Source organism: Gymnodraco acuticeps, unplaced genomic scaffold, assembly GCF_902827175.1.
Source record: "Gymnodraco acuticeps unplaced genomic scaffold, fGymAcu1.1, whole genome shotgun sequence".
Taxonomy (NCBI): domain Eukaryota; kingdom Metazoa; phylum Chordata; class Actinopteri; order Perciformes; family Bathydraconidae; genus Gymnodraco; species Gymnodraco acuticeps.
In genome coordinates this window covers 512,784-540,571 of record NW_022989810.1, presented here as the reverse complement: position 1 = coordinate 540,571, position 27,788 = coordinate 512,784, and the positions used below count along the sequence as shown (strand labels likewise).

Below are 27,788 nucleotides of genomic sequence, written 5' to 3'. Positions count from 1 at the left end.
TTTTTTCTTTAAATTGTAGTATGTGCTCATGTGTTTAATTGTTGGTGTACAGACTGCTGCCTGAATATGCTGAATGAATGGCAGGTTTTCCTATAAACAAAATCACTGAGCAGAGACATTTTTGATAATAAATATCTTGGTTTCTTCTTTTTTAAGGTCACATTGTTCTGTTGTCTTACATAATACACTTAAATAAAAAAACATCTTGTTGATTATTTCTCTATGCATTGCATTTGATATTGAGGTATATTTTGATACTCAGACCATGTTAATGATTTAATTTGTCTAACAGGTCAATTGTAATGTTAATGGAATACATTTTTAGAGTATCCCTCCACAACCCTGAGTATTGGTACAGCATGCTATAATGTCATCTATATATTTACAGGTGAATAATGGTCCTAGTTGTTAGACTAGGTTCTTCTTCTTTGCTTTTATTTCAAAGCACCAATGTATAACAAAATGAAGACAATTAAATGATGGCTTAAATCAGGGAAGTGCAGCATCTGTGACGATAAGAGTTTTTGCTTCTACACTTTATTACAGTTGGAGTGTTTGAATGACTCACCTCTGCTGCTCTTGTCAGCCTCCACCTACGGAGATGTTGAGACATCCACTGTGCCGCAGTGTCCACCTACTGTGCAGTAATCATGACACTGAGACTCATCTTTATTGGATTTTTTTAATCAACTCACCTTACGATGACAGTTGAAATGAAGGAGGGTACACAGAATGAGAAATACTTCAAAACCAGAATTGGAATCTACAGTATATCTAATTAAAAATCACAAAAAATGTGCAGAGGAATCAAAGTTTTGAATCAAATCCGGACAAAATGGAACGACAACAACAACTAGACCCACAAGATTAAATCATTTTGTCGACTTCATCATCGGCTGGCCCTGCTGGCTCTCCAGATGGCGTTCACTGTTCTGTGTTGCTGCTTAGCTTTAAAAAAAAAAAAAAAAAAAAGATTCTGTCGCAGTCAAAACCTGGAATCATGACACATTATTCCATTTTTGTTCCCAAGCCTGAGATTCTTTTAAAATATAAATCAGGAAACAGCCGTGGTCCATTTTTTGGCTTTTAACATTTAAAGTAATTCCTTTTATCATTGGCACTTTCACATCTGTGTAAAAAAACAACCACAAAAACAATGTCCCTGTCATTTCCAATAAATAAATCTGATTCATAAACACCTTCTAAAGTCTATATACAACTAGGACATACTCAGTCCTCTTTCCTTCTCCTTAAATAGAACAAAACTTGTACATAACGTTATAAAAATATGAATTAAAGGGGAAGGAATGATTGAACCTTTCCTTAAGAGAGGAGCATGTCAGGTTTTGTAGAAGAAGAAACTATTGCACTTTCATCCCATTCTACTGAATCATTAATGGGCTTTACAATCAGCGGAGGAAAGAGATGTATACATAATCATATCCCCAAAACCCTCACCCAGCACATCTGCTTCCTGCCAGGTGGGGGCGCTCCTTCTACTGCGTGTCCTGCCTTCATGTGGACATCCAAAATACAAGCGTTTTTCTCCGTTTGGGGAGTCTTGTCAGAGCTTCTCTAATTGCAACAAATTTGGCAAAATGATGTAAAAATAAGCACCATGACATGCCTCATTCCCTGCGTGCGAGAAGACTGTCGAGGCAGACCTACAGGCTTCCCTCAGAATATGGTTTGCCTGCAATTACTCCAAACATTTGAAATAATAAAGTCCGATTTTGTTTGGTGTTCTTGTCTGTCCATATTTTCTCACCTGGCCAGGTCTCTTAAGCTGCATTCACATGATAGGCGGGAAAACTGCTCTGCGCTGACATTCAGTTTTTCTGTAAAGCGACCTAGGGTGAAAGGCGCTATATAAATCTAAGTTATTATTATTATTATTATTGTGTTGCTGTTATGTTTCAATAGAGAGAGCGGTGTGAATAGGTGACTCACTACACTTAGAGTCACGCACATTGATGTATAAAGAGAACTGGTCGGAGGCGGGGCACTGTTCATTCTTATGAAATGTCCTCAGTGGAGCATGAATCCCTAAATGGAGCGACTGTAGATTCAAAAGGTATTGGATCAATTAGGGGATTTTGCCCAGCGAGAATAAGCACTTGAGTTTTTCAAGTCAATGGAAAAAAGAAAGGGACTGTAGTACAAATGTTTGGCCACTACTACATTTGTTGGTGCACTTCCTGGGGGCGAGGAGCACTGCGTTCAAATTATTGAAACCTTTAACTCGTTTACTGCTGACCTTTCAACGTGCAACCAATAAGATGACAGCGGCATGAAGTGGTGCAAACTAGCAGGAGAGGTTACCATAGAAACAAAATTAACTAGCTTTTGTCGCCCGCAAGACTCTGTGCCCAAACTCAAGGTGGGCGAAGAGCAAATCGCGTATCATGTGAATGCAGCTTCAGTGAGAACTTCTTGCAGATTTTCACATGAACCAAAATGTTTTTGGGCCCATCTGCCAACTGCACGTGAAAACACATTGGTGTATGAAAAACCCTGTGGTGTCTGCTGTACATGTCCAACAAGCAGAGACTAACAAACACACAGATGATAGCCAACTTCAGGACAAAACTCAAGAGAAAAGTTAGACCCCGAGTCCACTTGGTATTAACATGAGATCTGTATCTGGATCAGTGAATCTGCTTTGTAATGCAGGGGTTAATGCACACAGATTCCAATTCTGCTAACTCGGGTGGCAATAAATGAACTCGTCCATGAAGCAAGGTGGAGACCGTTCCTCAGTAGCACTGGGGACAGCAGCGTCAAAGCGCGAGGTGTGAATTCAAAGGCCTATCGACACTTTCCACACATGTTAATACCAGATAGAAATGGGCTTGATTCAAATCGTGTGCAAACGATGTGGAAGGCTGCAACAAGTTCATGTATTGAACCGTTTGTCGCTGTCGTCTTTTGACACATTGAAATACATGTTTAATACGTTCTAGATTGATTGAAGTCTCTTGTTTTTCCACATGCAATGAAAGGAAACTCCAGTTTATTACAGCCTCTGTCCTTTTCTGACACACTCAAGCAAGCTAATTGCTGAGATCAAATGTCACAAAGAGGTCTCTAATGGATCCAGAAACAGGAGTAGAAGTTGTCCCACAGGGGGTCCGTGACCCCTAGGGGTACTGAGAGTGTCTGCAGGGGGAAGCCAAATCATTTACTAGAATGTTTTTATAACTTTTTTTGGTAAAAATAAATCAAATGAAAATACCCATTACAGTAAAACCGGTTAGGCCGATTTATAAAAACAAAATAAGCCTTATATTTAGACAACATTGATGATAGTCCGAACCATCATTGGTGATTAAACTGAAAGTGAGCACACCTAAAATGCTGACAATAATCCAAAGAAAACATTGGCACCATGGGTGTATTAAGAGAACTGCGTCTGAGGCGTTCATTCTAATCTAATCTGCCGGGTTTCGGCTCAGTTAAATAAATGGAGAGGGAAAGTAACTCCTGTGTAGTAAATTAAACTATAAAAGAATTATACAATTATTTACAGACGTCTCTTTCCCAATGTAAGTCAATGGGAAAAAGTCTTCTTTTGGCCCAATGACGTCACAAACTGACAAGGACGTTGTAGTACCATTGTTTGGCCACTAGAAACATTTGCTTTAATGGCCGCCACTCTTCCTGGGGGCTTGGTAGGTACAGTATGTCAACGTTTAGGCAGGCAGTGGGTTTATAAACTGTGATGTGAAAATATGGGTAATAATGTTACAGTGCATACTTTATCTTTGAATAAGGCTCCCTGTTGCTTTGTTTCCAAACCATTCACAGACCTGTTTTGGTTGATTTCATCATGTTCCAGATCTTAGAGTTGCTGAAGTAAACTTGAATTATCCCCACACAGCAATGTGAAAAGACTCAAAGACTTTCCCCTACCTGTAGAAGGCTATGGACTCCTTTAACTTCATGAAAACATCACAGCTGTGATAGGCACTTCCATCAATCCACAATCAGAGTGAAAAATATTTCTGCCATGTGTGCTACCCTCTGACCTGACACCTGTGTCTCTCCGTACAGAGGCGTGAACACGGAGGAGCGACCTGTCCCCAGATCACACACGAGGAGAGAGAATACTTTGATTTAGCAGGAAAACACTATGCGCACACATTGGCAGCAGCTCTATTGTCACTTCTGGCCTCTCATTGGTCCACTTCCAAATCCTCTTCTTCATCAGAGACAGTCTGATGAAGCTGAGCTCAGATCAGCTTTCAGATCAGCTTTCCGTTCATGGAAGGATTTTGTACACGTGGAGCGGTCCAGAATTTAGGCCGGGCGTCCAAAAGCTACGTTGTGTTAATGTGGTCAGGTGCGAAAGGCCTTGTGTTTGTGTGTGTGTGTGTGTGTGTGTGTGTGTGTGTGTGTGTGTGTGTGTGTGAGAGATCAATGTTTTCATCTGGAAAGAAATAAAACCTATCATTGTATTTAAATTAAATAACACCAGCTTGAATGAGTTATCCTCTTGCTGTTCGGCAATGGATGACATTGGATTGAAATGATAGGTATACATGGTGATATCTGAATGGTTAGGGTGCCAACGTCCATGGTTGGATAAAAAGCTGCTGGAGTGGATTTGTCTTTTTTAAATGAGCTGCAGGAGAGTGTGTCTGAAGGTGTGAATATTTGTAGCAGGAGAATGTTGAAGAAACCTTCATATCACTTTTTGTTGCTGGAGAATGTGAAAACACACACCCAGCGTACTCCAGTTACTAACACATTGTCATTAACCTCCATCTTAATTCCATTAGGTGGGGGGAACACAGCTTCTCTTTGTTTACACTGAAAGTAATTGCATTTCTCTGTTTTTCTGAAAAACTACCATAAATATGAAAATGTGGCCATCTTGTGTCACTTAAGTTTGACTTGATGTACTGTAGTCTAATTATTTGTATTTGTAATATTTAATCTATAGTGTCCGATTTGGATGTCTGTTGTGTCTCTAGATTTTGAATAATTCAATTTTATATAAATTGATTCATGTTTTGAGCTCCGTGGTGAAACTTGAATTCAAATACAATATCTACAGGCATTTATATCTTTCCACAGACAGGGAACAAGTGTGTGTGTGTGTGTGTGTGTGTGTGTGTGTGTGTGTGTGTGTGTGTGTGTTCAGTAATGGTGTTGTCAGAGGTGTGTATGAAGTGTGTAGTGGTTCTGTAATTTGTAAACATTTGGTTGAATACCAGGTACCGGAGTGCTTTTTGGCAAATTACTTCTCGTTCCAGAAACTCTCTCACTCTGCAATCATTACACACTGGATGTAACTGCTGGGGAGGGAGTGTGTGTGTGTGTGTGTGTGTGTGTGTGTGTGTGTGTGTGTGTGTGTGTGTGTGTGTGTGTGTGCGTCCTTAGCTGTCCACCACCTGGTGTGGCAGAGTGACAGAGGAGCCGTTGATAAATGAGCCTTGTTTGTCTCTTCCCTTCAGGAAATACGTGAGCAGTTCACCTTTTCCCTTCACAAAGATCGGCCCCCTCCTCACAAAGCGGAAGCTGTACTCCTTCAGAATGTTGTAGCAGTCTTCCACCACCTGGGGGCAACACACACACACACACATTCAGAAACTAAGCAAAGCAGAATGTTATATTTGTTGCAACACAATGTTTGATAAATAATGTAATAAATGTGGCAAATATTACTGTTCATATATTCCGAACATGCAAAAATAAAGAAATGTCATTTTGAATTCATTCATATTGTGCTTTAAATAGTAACGTTTTGTTATGATAAATGCGTCACAAACAATTACACATGTACTCATCCAGCAGACACAAAGAACATACGTCGTCGTCCATATGTAATCATTTATTTGGAGTCCTGTTTGTTCCACACGATTAATGTAAGTGCAATACGAGTCCCATTTAGCTCTTGTTTTGGTCCCTCTGAGTTTTGGGGAAACTTTAGCTGCTAAAGGCTGAAAATGTATACAAATATTTCAAGCAAGTCCAGCGGCTAATGATAGTGGTTTGTTTCATTATCTGATTTGCACAGATTAAAGTCAGTATCTTCTTTAGTGACAGCAGTTTTCTTCAGTACTGTATACCAAATGGACCAATAATAAGATGTCTTATTTGAGCTTTACATACATCTAAATCTTTTTGTATGCACACTTTTATAAATCAGTGATATAGCTTCTACTTGTTTTGATCACTTAAATGGAAAATTGGATGATTCTGCATCCGAGTAGTTTATACCGGCACATTAGTAGAGTCTAAACAGTGTTGAGTGATGCAGAGGCCTTTAGTGGGTCTCAGTGCTGTACCTGGATGTTTCCCATCACCCCCGTGGACTCCATGCGGCTGGCCACGTTCACAGTGTTGCCCCAGATGTCGTAGTGGGGTTTCCGGGCACCGATTACTCCTGCTAACACTCCGCCCTTATTCAGACCTGGGGGGGAGAGTTCACGTGAGTCATGTGACTTTAGAATATTCACTGTTAATCACATACAGCACTGAACAACATAGCTTGGGATTTGGCCTGTTGGGTTTTAGATTTTTGGATATGGTTTTGTACTTTTAAAATAGGATATGAAACTCAATTTATGTTCTCATGTGCTTTAATTGCTTAATTGCTGCCCCATGTTTAACACAACACAACATATGCACTAATAATGCAACTTTATTCCAAACTCAAAACCCCATATTTACCCGTTTACCTTATTGAGTATTAATGACATCACTAATTCATAACAACAATTGCCAGAATACTGCCAATGTACATACAAACTATTACTTTAACTTGTATTACACAGCTTAGTTGAATACTCAATTCTGTTTGGTCAATTTGGAAATTCAGAGGTTTGCTATTTTTCGCTATCAGACAATTGCTAAGAAAGCTATCATCAAGTGATTATGTGAGGTCATATCAATCCGCAGAAAGAAGTCCTGTCTATTTAATGCCAGTGGTGGCCACAAAACAGACAGACAGGAAGTAAACACTAACGGGAACAACAGAAGAAGACAGACAGGAAGTAAACACTAACGGGAACAACAGAAGAAGACAGACAGGAAGTAAACACTAACGGGAACAACAGAAGAAGACAGACAGGAAGTAAACACTAACGGGAACAACAGAAGAAGACAGACAGGAAGTAAACACTAACGGGAACAACAGAAGAAGACAGACAGGAAGTAAACACTAACGGGAACAACAGAAGAAGACAGACAGGAAGTAAACACTAACGGGAACAACAGAAGAAGACAGACAGGAAGTAAACACTAACGGGAACAACAGAAGAAGACAGACAGGAAGTAAACACTAACGGGAACAACAGAAGAAGACAGACAGGAAGTAAACTCTAAAGGGAACAGCAGAAGAAGACAGACAGGAAGTAAACACTAACGGGAACAACAGAAGAAGACAGACAGGAAGTAAACTCTAAAGGGAACAGCAGAAGAAGACAGACAGGAAGTAAACTCTAAAGGGAACAACAGAAGAAGACAGACAGGAAGTAAACTCTAAAGGGAACAGCAGAAGAAGACAGACAGGAAGTAAACTCTAAAGGGAACAGCAGAATAAAACCATGGATGTATAGGATAAAACAGACAGGAAGTAAACACTAAAGGGAACAACAGAAGAAGACAGACAGGAAGTAAACTCTAAAGGGAACAGCAGAAGAAGACAGACAGGAAGTAAACTCTAAAGGGAACAGCAGAATACAACCATGGATGTATAGGATAAAACAGACAGGAAGTAAACACTAAAGGGAGCACAGTATGGGCTCTGGCAGTGTTTAAAGACTGTTTATGTGAACTTTAAGAGCTACAGGAAAACTTGATCAGTGCTGCCATCATTGTAAGTTGCATTGCTGTTACACACACACAGACTCTCACACACGTACCGATGCGTAGCATGAAGTTGTTGAATGATTGGTAGTTGATGTTCATGAGTGTGACCTTCATGGCCAGAGCGAAGTCTGCCAGGTCTGCCAGGTGCTGCCAGCGCTCTCTGTCAGACTGCTCCTCCTTCTGCACACACACACAAACGCAGCTCAACACCAGCTGCATCAGGACTGCTGAAACACAACTGAGATGTTCTTTAGTGAGAGCAGACACACACACTGCAGAGTCAGGTGAACAGTCTGACCTTCATGCAGCTGTAGCCGTTGCTGACGTCTGGGGTGACTCCTGAGGCGGCCATGTAGGTGCTGCCGATGGTCTTTATCTTTGTGATGCAGCGGAACTGAGGCTCATCCAGCAGCTGCCATGGATATAAGGGGAAGATTTGTAAAGTATGCAGGTGACTCTGGTATTGTTAGTAGGCTCCAGGGCAATGAGACCAGCCATGGCATGGACATTGACGACTTTGTCAGGTGGTTTGAGAAGTCCAATATACGACTGAACATGTAAAACCAAAAACATGGGGACAGTGGGATGTGTGCAAACTTACTCAAATCTCAGGACAATAATTGACGTAAAACGTAACTTTTAAAGCAAACCGTAAAAGCTGTGTGCAAAAAGGGGCACCAGCGTTAGTTTGGTCACACTGGTCTTGTTTCATGGTGATTTTATTGAGTCCATTCTGTCGTTTATTTTGTGTTAGTGTCATGGTTAGGTCACCTGTCTAGATCAGAAACAGTTTGTCAGAAGTTAAGTTCTCTAGCAGACTGAGGTTATTCAACGACTCCCACCATTCGCACATTGAATTTCAGATTTCTTGGGGCCGGAGGTTAATAGTCCAAAGACGTTCCAGCAGCCATCGTTCATATGAAAAAGTTGTAACGGCGTCACACAGAGGCTATGGAGGCAATGGCTATTTATGTATTTATTTACCCGTTTGTGGTTTTTATTTTTGGGGTACTTTTTTGGGGTACTTTTTTGGGGTACTTTTTTAAAGATTTGCGTGTTGTCTGTGTTGATTCAAAAAGCGTGTCTGACAATGGATCCCTTGTCTTTAAACTACAAACCAAATCTACCTACGGTAACAAATAAATAACCTGAACCTGAATCTAAGATTAAACGGAAGTGAAATTGGAACCACAGGGACTCAATCTCCATCCACTTCAAAATATATCTACCATTTTCTGTCACCAGCTCTAAAATAGCAACATCACTTGTATTTGTGTATGACTTTTAAATCGATGTAACTGTAGAATGTGTCATGTTGTTGTGAGTTACTTCAGTGCCCATATTGATATTGAAACACACAGCAGAGGGAAGAATTCAGCTTACACTGTCAAAGTCTGAGATGATCTCATTGAGGAAGCGTAAGCATTCGATCCCTCCGTTATTGATGCTCTCTTCCGTGTAGAAGTCAGAGAAGTTAGGAATGGAGGCAAACATGACTCCAATCTCATCGTAGGACTGGCTGTACAACTCCTGGGAAGAGTCAGGTAGAGTGTGTCGAGTAAGACATCAGAGTTTGAGGAACACACTTGAACGTTGATGAAATATTGAATAGTAAGGAGGGTCTTACCTCGTCCCTTTTCTTGGAGCCCAGGAAGTGTCGGGCCACATGCTCCGGCAGCATGTTGGTCACCAGGGCTTCGTTCCAGCGCCTCATCTCATACACCTTCTCCTTCTGCTCGTGGACCTCTATCTTCCACAGGAACAGGGTGCGGGCCAGCTTCTCCACCTGCAGGCAGCAAGAGGGACTGAGTCCGCGTTTGACCAGTACATGTGAACAGATATGACTTCTGATCTCTTGTTCATACTCGATACCCTCACATAGCCATGCTAATGCCAAATGTGTAACCCTCTGTCGCTTAATGACAATGAATCATCTTTGGATCTTTAAGTGACACAATGTCAGGAAGCTATTTATCAAAACAACATTTCTACCATAGTTTGATTCTGAACAATAACATTAGTACAATTATGGTTTAAAGTAAAGGACAATGAGTTGTTGTAAAGTGGGGTAAAGAGGATTTGTGGCATTCTTCCACTCCTATTTAGAATGTTTGAATATTGTGTTCATCATCATTAGTTTGCACACAACGTCCATTACTTCAGGTTAATATACATTCTTGTCTCAATTGTGAATAAGATATCAAATATAAGACTTTCATTAGTAATTAAATACATTGCTGGTAGACAATGTTAAATGCTTAGCCCAGTACATCACAGTATTCCAACAACAATAGGTCTAAATCAAGTTTCCTGCGACTTTAGAAAAAACAAGACTATTCAGCATCCTTTCAAAAAACGTTCTCTATATCACACAACAACAGCGCTCTGAGGACACAGCGTATCCTACCTAGTGTAGTAACACCATCACCACTTTGCTAGACTTGTTACTTTTGAGTTCTGTATTCTGGGATATTCTGTAAATGCATCGATAGAAGTTTACTTACATGTCTGGAGAAATAATAGAAGCTGACCATCATAATGAAGATCATGATTGTCATTGTGAACTTGGAGGGCACCAGGTATGTGCTGCAAAGAAGAAACATTAACAATTGACATTTCTCCTGTAATACCAGCTTTTAGATGACCCCAACATTACATATCTTTAACATTCAGTTAGTGTAAGTATGATGACATATAAGACCCCAATACTTGAGCATGCACCCAGGTGTGTTGCTTCAGTAGATGGTTAGGTTGTGGTTCAAAAGTGTTGGTGGTTAGGACCCGGATATAGCTGAGTGGCAGCCCGATAAGAGCTGTTCATATTTTGTAGATGATAGGAAAGGGGCTTCTACGCTTCCTTCATTATCATATTCACTTTATGAAAGGTAAGGAGGTAATGCTGTCCCACAATGATGGCCGCAACATTTAAAGGAAACAACCAAGACCAACAAATGGATAGCATCTGTATAACTTACACGTTTTGAGCTTTCAACAATATTTTAATAGAGCATATCATGCTTTGTCCTTCCCTGTAGTGTGTTAAATAGGTATTTGAGGGAGTTTCTCTCCCACACACTCCCTCCTGCCTGAACGCCTCCGTTGGACTCCTTTGTTTACTTCCTCATGACATCACCATGTAACACTTGTGTGATCTATTCTATCTATTGGCTAGCGCTCCAACACATTGCACTTGATACGATAAGGGGCAGAACGTGCCTAAGCGGTTGAAAAATCACAACAGACCGGCCAGCTAACCAATCAGTATGAGAAGAATAAAGAGCTTTTTGAACATTCAAACTAGGAAACATGTCACAGTATAGAAATACAAGTATGAAACCGAAGAATTAGCATAATATGTCAAGAAGTGGTGCCGAGGCTACGTTTGAATCTACAGATACACTTGGTGTGTGAGGAAGTGTTCCACAGATCTGGCTCTGCCTCACCTGTAGTCCTGGAAGCGGGCCATGTCGTAGCGGTCGAAGATGTCCCTCCAGCTGTAGATGTTGACGATGCCCGTGGCCCCCGTGATGAGCAGCATCAGCGTGAGCTTCACCATGTGGCTGACCTGAACCAGCATGGTGGTGGCCATCAGCGCCAGCACGGCGATGTAGCTGTAGTATTTGGGGTTGTACAGGCAACCGCCCGGGCCTGATAGGGAGGAGGAGGAGGGGGGGGGGCGCTGTGGTACTGCCTGAGTCTGGAGCTGGAGGCAGACAACTCAGCTGGACCGAGGAGAGACAGAAAGTCATGAGCTCAGTGCTATCATTAAGATCATTTCTCAAACTGCACGGGTAAAGCTCACTAATGTCAAAAAGACACTCAAGGAATAAACACAAATCCCACACTGCGATTGTGAGGAGCAGCAGAGAGCAGCTCACCATGTCCATGATGTCGGCCATAGTGAGGATGAAGATGGCCGCCATGGCCCAGGTGTTCCGAGCCCAGCGGGTGTGGTCAATCCAGGTGGAGAACGACACCAGCTTCTTTGGAAAGACCTGAAACCAACAGCATTCCAATAAAGAATGTATCAGCACATAGTTTCTCTCACGCTGCAGTTCATTTAGTCCCAAGTCATTTCATTCTAAAGCTGTATTCCATTTACAAGCTTTATAGGGATGGGATTCAAGCACTTTTTCTCACTCCCACTCTCCTCCAAGAGGTTCATCAGGAAAACTTCTCGCCACAAGAACAGATTCTTCCTGTCAGCCACTGGCCTCATGAACGAGGCCCAGGACCCCCACTCATAAAAAGGTCAGGTGTTTGATATTTAAATGGTGAATATACTTTTTTTTAGAGCACTTTTTAGCCTTTCGACCACTAAAAGACAAGTGAGACACATTGATTCTGCTGTGGCAGAGAAGATGATCACTGTTAATGGACAGTGATGTGCACTGTGGCGTGATGACATTGTGATATTTGATGTGGTATTGATAAACACTGAAGAGCCCCGGGCCTTCTTTACAATGGCTCTGCGTTGTCCATGTGATGACTGTCTCACTGAATGACCTGAGCTGACAGCAGCACTCGATACCGGCCGCCTCCTGAAATCAATGCATCGGTATTTCCATGACGAAGGATCAAAAGCACTTCACGTCCATTCCAAATGTGGAAAAGGGAAATATGCCAATTTGCTTTGCTTCCTCTTAGAGAGATGAGGACATTGATATTACTGTGATGTTAGCCCATGTTTTGTACAATCAAAACAGCTATGTATTAAAACAGTGGACTATATTTGGTTAAGAACATGTCTTATCGCAGTTATAGGTGAAAATGTGACACTGAAATAAAAACAACCGGAATCACATCCTACTACAGCTATGAGTTTCTGACCCCTGCCTTTTGTACACTAAATGTACATTTCTATAAATAAAAACAAATAGAAAATGATGGATTTAGGAGCTGCAGCAGAAAGCTGAGGAGCGAGAAAAAGTGAACTTGTTCAGAGATAATAGACATGTCGGGAAAGACGGTCAAATGAAAACATTTATTCAGCTGCATTATACTCAATCATCTGTGATGAGAAAGAAACATGAACAATATTGATATATTGTTATTGAATGGCATACTTTCATTCAAAGTAGGCCTTCATATGCCAGTGTAATAACAGTTCTATACTTTAATTAACAAACTATAGGTTTTGTATGTATAGTAGAACTATATATAAAACTGTTTAAGGTGTTAAATTGAATTGAATGTTTTGCGGCTCCAGACACATTTTAAAGGTTTGCCGACACGTGTTCATCAGTAGGCCAGATGCTGCATTTTTGACCTTGGATCGAAGCAGCCTAACTACTTTTCTACTGACTGCAGCTCCAGAATTAACAGGACATTGACACCAATGTTCCCACTTTAAAAAAACGGAATATACAGTGTAATTCCCATAACAGGCCCTCCGAAGGAAAGCCACAATATGTTCTCCATCAGACGATCCTCCTGACACAGCAGGAAGTCACAACATCTGCTACCTGTTTACTGCTACTGTAGTGAAAACAGTCTAAAAGTTGCGTTGTAACTCACTCTAGGGAAGATGGCTGCCAGAGAGCAGACGGTCAGGATGAGCAGCAGCACCTCTCCCACTGCAAAGGTGATGTAGTTTGCGATGAGCCTGTTTCAAACACACAGACACATCTTGAAACATCTCAGAAGTATCTCTGGTACTCCAAAGAGAGAGAGCGAAGGTACGATTCATTTAGCTTTTTAGAAAGATGTCTAATATTGAGTATGATGGCCACATTGTGAGAGTGTGTGAACTGACCAGGGGTCTATGAGGGCCTCCATGGCTGCGGTGAAGAGCAGCACCACACAGGAGCAGCAGAAGGCCGCTCCGCTCTGCTTCTCCTTCTCCACGGAGTAACGTGTCTCCAGCTCCGGATCTACAAACCTCAGGGAGAGCCTGTTGGTGTGTTTCCCCTTCAGACTGAACACAAGAGAGCCTCGGCATTAGATCAAATGTCAAATATTGGTATTACATCACACATGTTGCAGTTTTGGGTCATCTCATGCCCCAAAATGGTTCACACCATGGAACACTGATGCAGTCTACTTCACTTAACACGCATTGTGTTGAACAAAGTCAACACAGCTATCAAACTTTACTTTGCATACGAACAGAAATGGGACCTTAGCAACAAGTAATTCAAACAAAGAACAACATGTGTCATCGTCTGGTCATTCTTATAAACCGCCTGATTGGACAGAGATGTTTTGGGGTTTCTTACAGTGTGAACAGCACAGTCACAGGGATACTGATATAGTATGATGACAGGATACTCACGCCTGCACGGTCTCTCTCTCCAGCAGAGCCTCGTTCAGCAGCTTGTTGAGCTCCTGCTCGTTCTCCTGAGCGTCGATCACCCTCTCTGCCAGGTCCCGCAGTCGCAGCCTCCTCCGGGGGTTCGGGAAGGACGGATTGACCACCTGAAGTCCCCGGAAGGAATTTATATTATCGAGTATTTTATGCTACTTCCTACTTTTACTATCCTACCATTTGGAAGCAAATATTGTACTCTGACGAAATGACATGATTACTGACTAGTCATTTTGCATGTTCAAATGATTAATACAAAAATAAACTAATGAATTATGATGTACTCTTATGGATTACTATACCTTTTTTAAAGCTAGCTTCACCGTTACCAGCTGCAAAATAAAAATGATGAACACACGAATGGACCACTAATTATAATCCGAAAATGTTTCATTATCTACAATAAATACTTTCAGTTTTGGTACTTTAAATATATTTTGATGCCGATACTGTTGTACTTTAATTTAAGTATATTTTTGAATACCACACTTTTACCTGTAACAGAGTATTTCTACACTTTGACTTATCTGAGTACTTCTTCCAACTCTGAACACAAGATGGTGTCATAGTCTCATCTAATCAATATGATCTGAACAACTCATGGTAATCTACCCAAGGGATATTGATTGTAATCACTATGACCTTTACCCTAGCCAGATATGGTGAATATGGTGCAGCTAAACAGAAATATGCTAACATTAGCCAGGACAGTGTGCAAATGGAGAATGGCACCCATTCATGTATCAAAGTTCATCAAAAAGTAAAGTCAGACTCTATGCAAAAGCATTTAGTGACCCTATAACAAACGAGTATTTATTATAATGACAAAACAACATTTGAATTATTTGGGAACAACCAACTAATATTAATGTCATTCTGTCTGTAATTGAAGAAGTGACGTTGTTTACCCTTGTGTCCAGTTCCTCTGGTTCCTCGGGGGTGGTGCAGGCGGTGTTAACGCTGCCGTTACACTCTGTGGTGTTAATCAACAGAGGGGAGTTTCCATTGGACGAGGTTACAGACAGCTTCTAATGTAAACAAGCAAACACAGAGCACATTACTACAAAAAGTAGTTTAACTTATCTTCCTTATTTGCATCAATGTAAAGGACATTTAAATCCAGCTTTGAGTATGTTTAACAGTTAAATGTGATTTCACATGTTACATCCTGTATAATGAATGTCCCTGTGCATCTGCTGGCTGAATGTGAGGCCAACATTTGAATATCCAAATATTTGCAGTGTGGGTGTGTGGAGCTTGGACTCACTACACCGTTGATGCCGTTCTTCCCCACAGGTACTTTAGGGACAACCACCAGGTAGGTCTCGATGCCGCGCTCCTTCAGGTAGTCGCAGCGGTCTCCTCCGTTTCCTGGCTCTGTGTCGAACTCTCCATGAAGACACTCCATGGTGCTCTGAGAGATGTGGACGCGCCTGGCCAACACACACACAGGGGGGGGTTAGAGATTGAAATGTCATTGCGTTAACTGCTTCTGTAAAATTATAATAGCATCGTTATTTTCTAATAATTAAAAAATGGTGGTATAATGCTGCTGTTTGAATTTGGTCAAAAGCCCCTTAAAGAGGAAATATTCTGCTAAATGTCATGTTCATATTAGTATTGTGTGCCTCTACTGTGACTGGGACTATTTTTCTCATACTGCTCTTTTCACCCTCTGTCTAAAACCAGAGCCCAGTTTGCTCTGATTGGTTAGCTGGCCAGCTCTGTTGTGATTGGTCAAACGCTTAGAAATGATGATATTGATGAGTATCTTGATCAGTCAGGATTTTCTTATGGACTACATGGCAGTCAAAGAATAATCCAATTAGCATTTTCTTTATGACTGCCACTTTTTGACCTTAAGATGCAAATGTTAGTTTTTTCTGTGTGAACTGCACATTGTGCTCTGTACGGTGAGTGTAGTTTTATTTGCAAGTGCCAAAGACACATTTGCATTTGATGTAAATGTCCTTAATAACCCAGTCACCTGTTACGGAAGAACAACACTGAGTGGAAATGTCTGGTTGCTGCAGTGTGCCTTCTTCTTTCCTTAGAAAACAAACTACGATATACTACGTTATGACCGACGACTCCAGCAGCAGCATCTATTTTCTGATGAATCCACTGTGAATGTTGCTAGTGCTAATGCTAATGCTAACACTAATGATAATGTTGAGCTGTGTCTGTTGAAGTGTGATCTATGTATTTTTAAAGGCAATAATTCAAATGGTGTTTTCTTTTTATGTAACACAAAGTAATGGACTGAAAGCAACATAGACATCACTTTGAAATGTTATATGACATTTTTGTGGATATAAGTGCTTTTATTTGAAACACCTGATCACAAGACATGTGCTAAATAGAGTTCTCACCCTGGTATCCCTCCAGCCTCCATTTTGTTTGCCACAGTGACGTCCGTGGACCAGACGTCGTACTGCCAGCGTTTCTGTCCCAAAACCCCCCCCAGGACGGTCCCACTGTGCACTCCCACTCGCATGTCAACATCTGTCTGAGTTTTCTCTCTGACGTACCTGTGGATGGTTTAAGAAAAACAGCCAGAGTAAACAAAACCACAACTAGCGTCTGTCCATTTTACAATACATTCTCAACAAAGTCTCTAAGATATCTCATGAAGAGCAACAAAGGGCATCAAAAGTAAATGAAATTGTAATCTATTTCAGCTTAATTGTCATTGTGCACTTCACAAGTGTGCTCCACAGAAAGCATCAGTCTATCAGTGGTGGATTCCAAACTGTTGACCACCCAACCCATCCGACTGTTGGAACAGAGTCCCTCTCCTCTCCCCTGTACTCACGAGATGGCCTCCACCATGGCCAGCCCCATCATGATGGAGCATGCAGCGTGGTCCTCCCTGTAGTCAGGCAGCCCACAGATACAGTAGTAGCAGTCTCCCAGTATCTTGATCCTCAGCTGGTGATATTTCTGACGGGTAGACAAGATAAGAAGAGAGAGATGGAGCCAACATGTTTCCAATGCAGGGATAAATACACCCGCAATCTTTTTTTTCAGCGTGTATCGTTACAAATGAATGAGTGACCTTTCCTTTTTGGATTGTTTTTGAGGATGCACAAATCTAGTCCATGTGATCGACATGCCTTTGGCAGATCGGATACAGTACAGAACTAGTTCTGCTTCATTCATTTGTAAACCTATCACTTCCTGCATCGGACTCATAATAGGTGTCTTTTAATGCACAAGCAGTGCAACAACAACAAAAGTCAGCTTCCAGCATCCCAACTTGTTTTTGGATATATAAATCTGTACATAAAATGATCATTTGAGTTAAATATTAGAAGCTTTATCACCATTAGCTGGATACGTAATACAATCACAAATGTAAAAAAAAAGATGGATACAAACATTTAAAAATCGGAATATTTAGCATTTCTTGTAACCGTGATGTAAATGAGATAATTGATGAAACTCACTGCAGCCAGTTTGTCGAAGCGAGCGAAGAGCTCGTTGAGCAGTTTGACCAGCTCATGAGCGCTGCAGGTCGACGACAGCTGAGTGAAGCCCACGATGTCTGCAAACAGAATACTGCAGGGCGACAGGAGACATTAGTGATGATATCATGCTGCGACAGTAACTTAACAGGATCATCCACGAACAAGTTGGTTAGAATCTGTGAACAGCAATCAGACTGAGCAATCATGCACGTTACCTGACGTTCTCGTGTCGGTACATGTACATGGTGTTGAACTGCTGCATCTCTTTCTGACTGGGCTCCTTCTTCATGTCCTGAAGCATCTCATCAGCTATGTGCTTTGGAAGGATGGAGAGCAGCAGACGCTCCTGTGAAGGACGGAGACAGAGGACATCATACACAGCTTAGGAAAAAACAGGGACCATACTTCTTTCAAAAATCACTTTTCCTTTCAGGAACTGTTATTACAACCATTTTATATCTTGAGACAGGTTGTTGGCCTACTTTAGCAAAAGGCCTGAAAGCGGCGGTGTACTGGCTTTAATTGAAGTTAAGCATGAAGCTGCCAAGCTTGATGATTTTACTTTGAATTGTGTTTCTGGTTGCATCACTTCAGACCTGACTGCAGCATAATGTCATCCAAAAAGCAACGAACTGTGGCTGGTCTTTAGCTGGTGTCAATAATGCTTACAACATTGTTAGCAGGCTTCTTACTCCGTGCCTGTTTTTTATCAGTGTAACACCGGGCCAATGTGGGGCCTTCAGTGAGTGTCTGTGGATCTAGTTTATCCGGTCCCGCACCATTGATGGCACCTTTTCAACTAAGTATGTTAAGTTGTCTGTTGAATTAGCTGCCAAGCACTCTGATTGGCTGTTCAGCTAGTCAGTCTCAGAAAGAGAAACAGAACGCAAAAGCCCCAAATCTTTGATCGATAGCAATCATTGCTGACATGTTGTAGGCATTAACCTTACTTATTAACTGTAATTAGTATTTTTTCCCTCCCTTTGTCTCAACTTAAATGATGATTTGTAAATAATTATTATAGCGTTCATAGTTTGGTTGGAACCTTTCCAACTATGAAATAAAAAGGGGCTTTGCGGAATGTTTTTTCGGAACTGTCCTAACAGACAACTCTCTGCTGTGACTCCTATTGCAAATAGTGTAAACAAAGGTGACAGCTAGAACAAATGCAATGGTGATGGTGCCATGTTTCAGTTCCTTGTACAAAAAAAACACAAATAAAGTGATATCAGGGAGGAGTACGTGCTGGTGAATACAGAAGGTGTACAGAGTGTACTCTTTGCTGAATGGCATCAAACTGTCATCAGCGTGTCACAGAGATCCTGCGCAGTGACACAGGCCCACACACACACACTTAAATGACAAAGAAAAAATCTTCATCGCACACACAGGCACATTGGACCTGTGAACACAAACACACACACCGTGTACATGGAAAGAGGGGGCAGCTTCCAATATTCTTATCAAAACTGGCAGAGAGGCAGAGAAGCGACCAGCGTCTGCTCTGTGATTACAGCTGACAACGTCTCAGGAGGCCCGTTGCTATGTTAACCAGCAGCCACCGGATGCCTCTTGATTGGTTGGCGGCCCTTGTCTCCCCGCAGCCCGGGCTTCTCCATTAGTATTCTGAGAGTTTTATCCCACTCATGGTTTTATCAGCTCTCTTGTTGTCTCTTTCCACTTCTCACAATACCTTCACTCTCTCCTTTACTCTCCTCCATAAGCATTCTCTGGCTTTTTCCTGGCTCCCTTGCTCCTCCGTGGGGCAAAACATCTGTTCCATAAATAGTCGTGTTGGAGAATGCCCAGTGGCCACAGATGTGAAGAGAGGAGGGGAGAAGACAGTTGAGAGTACCAGCCCAAACAAACCAGCAGGGCACTCTGTAGAGACTTGGCTTGGGAACCTGAGGGTCACCAGTTCAAGTCCCTGATGGGTTGGAACTAGATCAGGCACTGCCAAGGAGTGCTGTATAGAAGCATTCCAACACTAGCATTGGTTCAATGAGGAGCCTAAACTCCTCTGTGTGAACATGTGATTAGAATCGTCCAACTGACACACACACAAGCTGCATGATAGGCCAATAACAAATCTAAAGAGGACCGGATGAAGATGCTGTAAAACTGTAATACTTAGTTAAATCAGGCACATTTTTTATTCAATTCTCACAACTCATAAACAAGTTGAGGCTGATTTTCAGGTTACCTAACCCTCATTGCAAGACGAACAAAACATGCATGCAGCAGGTAGAATGTTAACCACATTTAGTTTAGCATGTTAGCATGCTAATACTTTAGCACACAACAAGTACAGCTCATTCTGAGTAGAATGTAGATTTGCAGTTATTAGCTTGTAACCATAAATTGGACACATGACTCTTTCTGACTGAGGACGGCAGTAGGTAAACAATGATTACAATGATTCATAGTTATGTATATTTTATGAGACTACATAAACTGGCTATAAATTGACCCTTTTACAAAGAGGTGACTTGTCCATCCATCCATCTTCTTCTCCCGCTTATCCGTGGTCGGGTCGCGGGGGTAGCAGTTCCAGCAGAGAGCCCCAAACTTTCTTTTCCCTGGCGACATCAACCAGCTCTGACTGGGGGATCCCAAGGCGCTCCCAGGCCAGCGAAGAGATATAATCCCTCCACCTGGTCCTAGGTCTACCCCTTGGTCTCTTCCCAGCTGGACGTGCCTGGAACACCTCCCTAGGGAGGCGCCCAGGTGGCATCCTAACTAGGTGCCCGAACCACCTCAACTGGCTCCTTTCGACGCGAAGGAGGAGCGGCTCAACTCCGAGTCCCTTCCGGATGACCGAACTTCTCACCTTATCCCTAAGGGAGACACCAGCCACCCTGCGGAGAAAACCCATCTCGGCCGCTTGTATCCGCGATCTCGTTCTTTCGGTCATGACCCATCCTTCATGACCATAGGTGAGGGTAGGAACGAAAATGGCCCGGTAGACAGAGAGCTTTGCCTTCTGGCTCAGCTCCCTTTTCGTCACAACGGTGCGGTAAAGCGACTGCAGTACCGCTCCCGCTGCTCCGATTCTCCGGCCCATCTCACGCTCCATTGTTCCCTCACTCGAGAACAAGACCCCGAGATACTTGAACTCCTTCACTTGGGGTAAGGACTCATTCCCTACTTGAAGTGGACAGTCCATCGGTTTTCCTGCTGAGAACCATGGCCTCAGATTTGGAGGTGCTGATCCTCATCCCAGCCGCTTCACACTCGGTTGCGAACCGATCCAGTGAGTGCTGAAGGTCGCAGACCGATGAAGCCATTAGAACCACATCATCTGCAAAAAGCAGTGGTGCAATCCTTAGTCCACCGAACTGCAGACCCCCTCCCCCACGACTACGCCTCGAAATCCGAACCATGTATATTACAAACAGGATTGGTGACAAAGCGCAGCCCTGGCGGAGGCCAACCCTCACCGGAAATGGGTCCGACTTACTGCAGAGAACCCGGACACAGCTCTCGCTTTGGGAGTACAGAGATTGGATGGCCCTGAGTAGAGACCCCCTCACCCCATACTCCCGCAGCACCTCCCACAGTAACTCCCTGGGAACTCGGTCATACGCCTTCTCCAAGTCTACAAAACACATGTAGACCGGATAAGCGTACTCCCAGGCCCCCTCCAGGATCCTTGCGAGAGTAAAAAGAGGTGACTTGTTCTAAATATAATTAATATTTGTTTGCTCATACCATAAAAGCCAACACTGGACACTTTGAAATTATACTAGAACTGTTCTGACTTTGGGCACAAATATACAACCCCCCCCCCCCCACAGTGAAAATGTTTTTAAACTGACACATGGAAACATCAGAGTGCTCAGTTTGACCTCTGACCTGCTGCTGGCTCTGCTCCTCCAGGTTCAGTTTGACCTCCAGGGACTGTCTGGCCTCCAGAAAGGCCTTCCGATGCTTGCGGTCAGCCATGTAGTACGACATGACGCCCACAGTGATGGCACAGACATAGATCACTATGTTGGCTAGTAGCTGGAAAAAATAATGTAACAGTTAGGGTCCATCATTTAATGAACACATGCACATTGAGGGTATAATAGGACACTACAGCAATTTGGAGAAGTCTGGCTACAATGCTTCCATGTTATGTTATGTCTAAACAGAAGGACAGAATTACATTTACACTGACTGCCGTTTTCCATGCTTGTAATTTGGGCAAATACACGTGCAGGAGGAAATCTAAATTCTACTTCAATTGGCAAGAACAAATAAAAAAGCCTTTATGAATCTGTATGTGTAGACCAAATGGATTCACTTTATGTTAAGCAGCCACCAACAGACTATACAGTTGGTCCCTTCTTCTCTTGAATCCTTGCTGGTATGTGTGTGTTGCTGCTGAAAAACAACTCGTTTTGAACGTTTTTATTTGGCCGTTGCCATAATTACACATTTGAGATGAAGCTGTAGCAAACTATAACTTTTTCTTTTGTAAATCTGAACCATCTTGATATTACTTCCTTTACCACACGCCCTGATGAAAGCTTCACCTTCATTTAAGTACACATCTATAGATCTATTGGCAGATTGCCTGGTCCTGAAGCTCCTGCTTGCTGAGGTGTTCCTGTAGCGGACTGTCCTCACAGTATATGAAACCAGGAAGTTATTACAGGTGTTATGCTTCAGACAACACAGCAGCATCAGGACAGTGTTGTTATCTACAGGAAGTCACGTTAGGGTGACCACATTATCATCTGACACAACTTCAGTATATAAGAAACCTTTTACTCTGATGGAGGACATCGTATGGAGTTTGTGTCTTTTTTTGCTTTAGTAGTAAATACCCTTACCCTTAGAGAACTATCATGTGGCTCTATGCAATTACAATGTTTATACAGATGATTTGAAGAAATCATGCATGTAGGTTGTGAAGTCTCACTGCGTAAATATGGAACAACCTGTTTAACAAGTTACTCTGTGAAGATTAGACACAAAGCAGTACTCATAGTAGCTGCAGATTATTTGATTTATTATTTGAATTTTTTTTACTGCATAAGCAAGCTATTTTATGAAATGGGTAATTCAGCTTTCAGTTATGTTGACATAGTTCAGTAACGTCTATTTCAAGTTACATTATGGTAAGTATAGTCAGGACCACACAGTTATAAGATAAGATATCATACAACTTAAAGGTGGGGTAGGTACGTTTGAGAAACCGGCTCGAGATACACTTGTTATATTCCATGGAATGCTCTTAACATCCCGATAGCAATGAATATCTTAAGTGCTTTAACTGGATGGCCTACCTGCCTGTCAGCCTTCCACCTGTGCACAAACTTATCTCGTGCCCTCATTGGTCATGTGTGCATTCGTGTGTGTTGGAGGAGGGGCTCTGTAAGGAAGTGGCAGATTTTTTCCGGCTGTGTATTTTCAAATTCTAGCTCACTCAAGCTGGTTTCTCCAAAATTACCTACCCCAGCTCTTTACTTTATTTAAAGGGGTGTGCATGACATGACCCACAGTTGGTTTTGACATTGGCTATCATAAGTATTTTCTTGCCCTTAACTACAGTGGTACCATTTGGACTTTCATTAAAATGTCATTAAATGTCATAAACCTAGTTTGACAAACACATATACAGTATCAAGATATTTATGGAGTGATAGACAGATACTTTTACTTGTTGCTAAAGAGCGTATTACTGCTAACTGTATGTGCTGTTAGGTAGTTGGCTAAGTTAGCGATGCAACTAGCGACCCTATCAGATGACTCAACCACAGCCAGGGGTTTCAAGAGCTAAATTCAGCAAGAAAAAACCCTCATTACCGAGTCATCAAATTGCCTGTCAGTCAGCTAATAGCAATGCCAGTTGCATGTCGATGGACGTTACGCGTATTCAGCGCTATTAATAATAATAATGGATTACATTTTTTAATTAGAGCGCTTTTACAGGTGCTCAAAGCGCTTTACAATTGTAAAGGTCAATACTGTGGACATTACCCACAGGGGCAAATGCGGATAGAGTGTCTTGCCCAAGGACACAACGGCCTGACGCAGTGGCGGCCGAGGCGGGTTTCGAACTGGAGTTCCCCAACGCCCCTTGATCTGATGATCAACGCTCTAACCACTGCGCCAAAACCACCGCCTAATATTGGCTATTGGCTCTCAACTTCAACAACGGTCCCACCCATTATACATAGCTTCCTTTTTTACAGGAATCAAGTATGTAGAACATTGAGTGGTGGCGGCGCAGGAATGAGTCCTATAACCCCGTAAATTACTTTGAGTTTTACCACTTACAGTTCACTCGTTTCGAAAGTCTTTGTGGTTAGAAACCTGAAATAAGGTATATAAGATATTTTAACGTTTTGTTCTAAAACATAAATACGCATGAAATACTCCACTGGTGAATCTTCTGTGTCTTAAAATTGGTGACTGCTAACAAGTGACTACATAAACTACTAAACATTATCAGGTCAACACGTGTCTACCTAGCTGTGGTGATGAGCAACCATGCGACCGTGATTTATTTTGTTTGTCATTTGCGCTTTAAAAATCACAAAGTGGTGTTAATATGAGGAGATTATCCTGCTGAACAAAACGTGGTAATTATTATTAGTGTTTCTTTGCACCATACTGGAATCCAATGGAGAAATCCCATTGCTTTCTGTCCAGGCAGCCCTTGCGATGCTAACTTCAAAAACTAAAAAAATACGTCACCTCAGCACCACTCTTTAGCACTTTGCTAGCTGTATCATGGGGAAGTTCCCATCAAATTAAGCTCCTTTATTTCTCCCTGTGGTACATGAATGTATGTATGTGTGTGAGTTTGTGAGGTTTTTGGTTGATAAGCAGTTTTTGTGGTGGTTTTCAGAGTAGAAGTAGTTCCATTTGCAGAGGCGTAATAGCTATCAAGATGGTGAAAATGGAAGCTCTCCAAAAGTGAAGCCAAACATCTCGATGGGCCACTGCTACAGTTTAGGTCACCCCACCCACTCCAAATGCAATGATTGATACATAGGATTCATTAGTGAACCTAATTTGTACAATTGTTTTAATTTGTATCGAATTTGAGTCCAAACTTCTTTCATAGAAGAAAATGTGGCAGACATTGAGCCAAAGCAATGGCAAAACACTGGAATATAAACAGCTCTGTGAATATTTGGGCTTTTAACATTTTAAACAGCCCATGAATTGTGCAATTCACAGCATTCTGCATCAAAATGTGCATCTTCTTATCCATGTCGGTAATTCAATGCTTATATTATGCACACATGGTTTGTGCAGCGAGAAAAAGGGTGGACTTCTTCCAGTCTGCACTCCTTGCATATTCATTAACTTTAACTACTGAGCTGATTAAAAGCATACACCGATGATCTCCTTTCCAAATATTTGTTACGCTAATTGTATTACACCCAATCAACACCTGATGTAAACTTGTATAAGGCACATATGTTCCATATATTAGCAACGTACTTAGTATTTCATTATTTTCGAGCATGTCATTTCCCTCACCAACTTTCCTACCTGTCGCTTTTGATATCATAATATCAAATAAAGGCAAAACGTCATTATAAAATGACTTGTCAAACAAATCAATGTTGATAATTCCTAGAGTTGGGTATCAAAAAACTATTAGTCCATCCTAAATGTGAAACTTTTTCTACTGTATTCCTACTTCTTGATGAGTGGAGGTCTCGCTACATGAGGTCACACTAGTAAAAGCATTCAGGACAACCAATTACTGTCTCTCCACACCACCTCCCTTCCTCCCATCCCACTCTTACCTGTCTGCCGAGTGCGGCCCCCTGGATGTGCTCCTGCTGCTGCTGGGCGATGGTGACGCCTAGAACCAGGGTGTGGACCCCGCAGGACACAGTGGTGATGAGCACGATGGGTGTCAGCCTCAAAGGCAGAGTCAGGAAAAAAGAGAAGCTGAAGAAAGCCTGCCAGCCCACCGTGTCACTGGCCTGGTGGAAGCGGGCATAGTTTAGTCCCAGGTAGCAGAATATCTGAGCCGCGATGAGCACCCACAGGGCGTAGGGCACCACCCGCCTCGATATGCGGTCTGGAAGCAGCCCAAAGCGGCACAGCACGTAGAGGACAATATCGGCCGCCAGTCCCAATGATGCCACCAGAACAGAAGCCAGCTTGTCAGTGGTGTAGACCACCGCACACATGACGATGATGTAGCTGTCGAAGAGGGCGGCAAAGACGACCAGCACCAGCAGGGTTTCGTGTCTCTGCCGTCTGAAGTAGGTCTGGTAGAGGTTCTCCAGAGACTCAGGTGCAAAGGTGAGGCGCATGAATCGCGGCAGGCAGAGGCAGCATCCTGAGCTCCGAACCGTGACCTCATGGGTTCGCCCAACCGCCTGCCCGGGGTCAGAGGGCAGCGTCACAGAGCAGTCTGCAGAATACTCCGCAGAGTACTCTGGCTCGGAAAAGGCTCGGTTCCTAGGCATGGTGCCCATTCAAACCGTGCTTCCTTCAATCAAAAAAATGGAAACCTGTTTGTCTTAGGACGAACGCTGAGAAATCTCATGTATTCATCATCTGCTTGTTTCTCTTCTGCTAATGAACCGATGTATCCCCCTGAGGTACCACATATGTGCCATGAATCACAGTAGTGTGCTGATTGTCAGGACCCGTGCATCGGAGAGAAGTCTTCTTACATAGCTACGTCTGTGGTCACTCCTTCCAGCGCTTTCAGTTGACTCAGTTAGTCCTGTGTCATATGCACACATCCAGTACGCCTACTCATTTTTGCAGCAACGTGATCCTAATAATGTGCACCTCTAGTTTCCTCATTCAGCTTTATAACTATGAACGTTTCACCAGCTCCTTTCCACCTTTATACAAGGCAGCTGTGCAGCAAGAGTTGTTGATTTCATTAGAATCGGATCGAATGTGTTGCTGTTTCTACGACTCCCTCTGTCTCCATCATTCCTCTGTTTTGGACTGTTTATTGCATTTTGGCCTTCCATAGTCCCTCTTCACATGGCCTGCATAAAAGAGAACAAATAAGGAATACATTCACCATAATCTCTCAACAAACAGAGGCATATGTTCAACAGCAGCTGATGATCAGGTAGAGCAGTCTGATCCCTGCAGCTGGCCCTTCTTCTCTGCAGAGACACAGTCACGCCAGCATCCATGGCAAAATCTGCTCTGCTGTTTATTTTCATATTTTAATGGCGTGTGTGGCAGCTGGCAGAAATAAATACATTAAAAACACACGTTTGGAGCTGGCATGTGTCATATGTATGCGGAATTGAATAGGTTTCCTTATATTAGCAGCTTTCCCAGGGTCTGTCACATGGACCGGGCTCTGTGCTGCGGGCCTACCTAGCTACATGTTGCGCTGTGTTGAATACACAGGCTGTGAAAACACTTCACTGTCCGCACTGTTCAATTCCACAATAAGCTCATTTCCTGAGCTGTCTCCAATGCCACTGACTTATCCGACAAACCTGTTTTAATGCTTGCCTTAAGCCTTAAATTGTGTAGGCTATATTTGACTATTAATGATGTGATTATGTTTAATATTTACTTCGGCTTGTCCAATAAGAATGTTTCTAATGGTGGTGTCTAATTTCATTCACCTGACATGCTGTACGGGGATAATGTGTCCCCGTTCTTCCAGATGCTGTGAGAGCCATGTCCATTATCTACAGGCTGCTGATGCTCACCATGTGAAGACAGATGTCGTCTCCTTTAGGTGCTGACGGTGGTTCCCTCGTGCAGCGGTGATTCCCTCAGTACTCCCGAAAAAAGCAGCCAGGTTTACATAAATGAAATAGTCTTGACGAAATAATAAAAAAACAGGCTTTTAAAAAGTCGCCTCGACGTGTACACCGAGTCCCGCTTCTGTCCTGGGTGTTTTCCGCAAAAGAAACCGCTTCGCCGTCTAGCTACAAGCATTTCAAGCACCACTTCCGGTCACTTTCAAAATAAGACAAATTAGCACTTTCACTTTTTTTACGAGTAAGTTATATATAAAAAAACATGTACTTATCAATATTAATGTATTTAAAAGTGAATCAGTGGCTTCGAATCGCATTTTCATGTAAAAGGCTATGTTATATAACATATCAATTTGGATACAGTAGACTAATTGAGATGAAAACGAATCTTATCATCATAATTGAAATAAAAATAAATATTTCTGAAAAACTAGTCATGTTTTGCAAGATAATCTGTGTTAGCATTACACATTATTATTG

At 42.3% G+C, this 27,788-nt stretch overlaps 1 protein-coding gene across 1 annotated transcript; it reads right to left on the bottom strand.

Annotated features, from left to right (window-relative positions):
- Positions 1-668: 668 nt before the first annotated feature.
- Positions 669-27,502, bottom strand: adcy3a (adenylate cyclase 3a). Its single transcript, XM_034228259.1, is given in 22 exon segments — positions 669-5,561; positions 6,294-6,418; positions 7,872-7,998; positions 8,117-8,230; positions 9,202-9,348; positions 9,446-9,604; positions 10,323-10,404; positions 11,262-11,489; positions 11,491-11,540; positions 11,697-11,813; positions 13,336-13,423; positions 13,574-13,735; positions 14,093-14,235; positions 15,034-15,153; positions 15,393-15,558; positions 16,498-16,656; positions 16,941-17,068; positions 17,575-17,686; positions 17,811-17,941; positions 21,451-21,600; positions 25,353-26,567; positions 27,168-27,502. Coding segments are annotated over 21 exon segments (3,372 nt in total). The 5' UTR covers positions 26,037-26,567; positions 27,168-27,502; the 3' UTR covers positions 669-5,381.
- Positions 27,503-27,788: the final 286 nt, after the last annotated feature.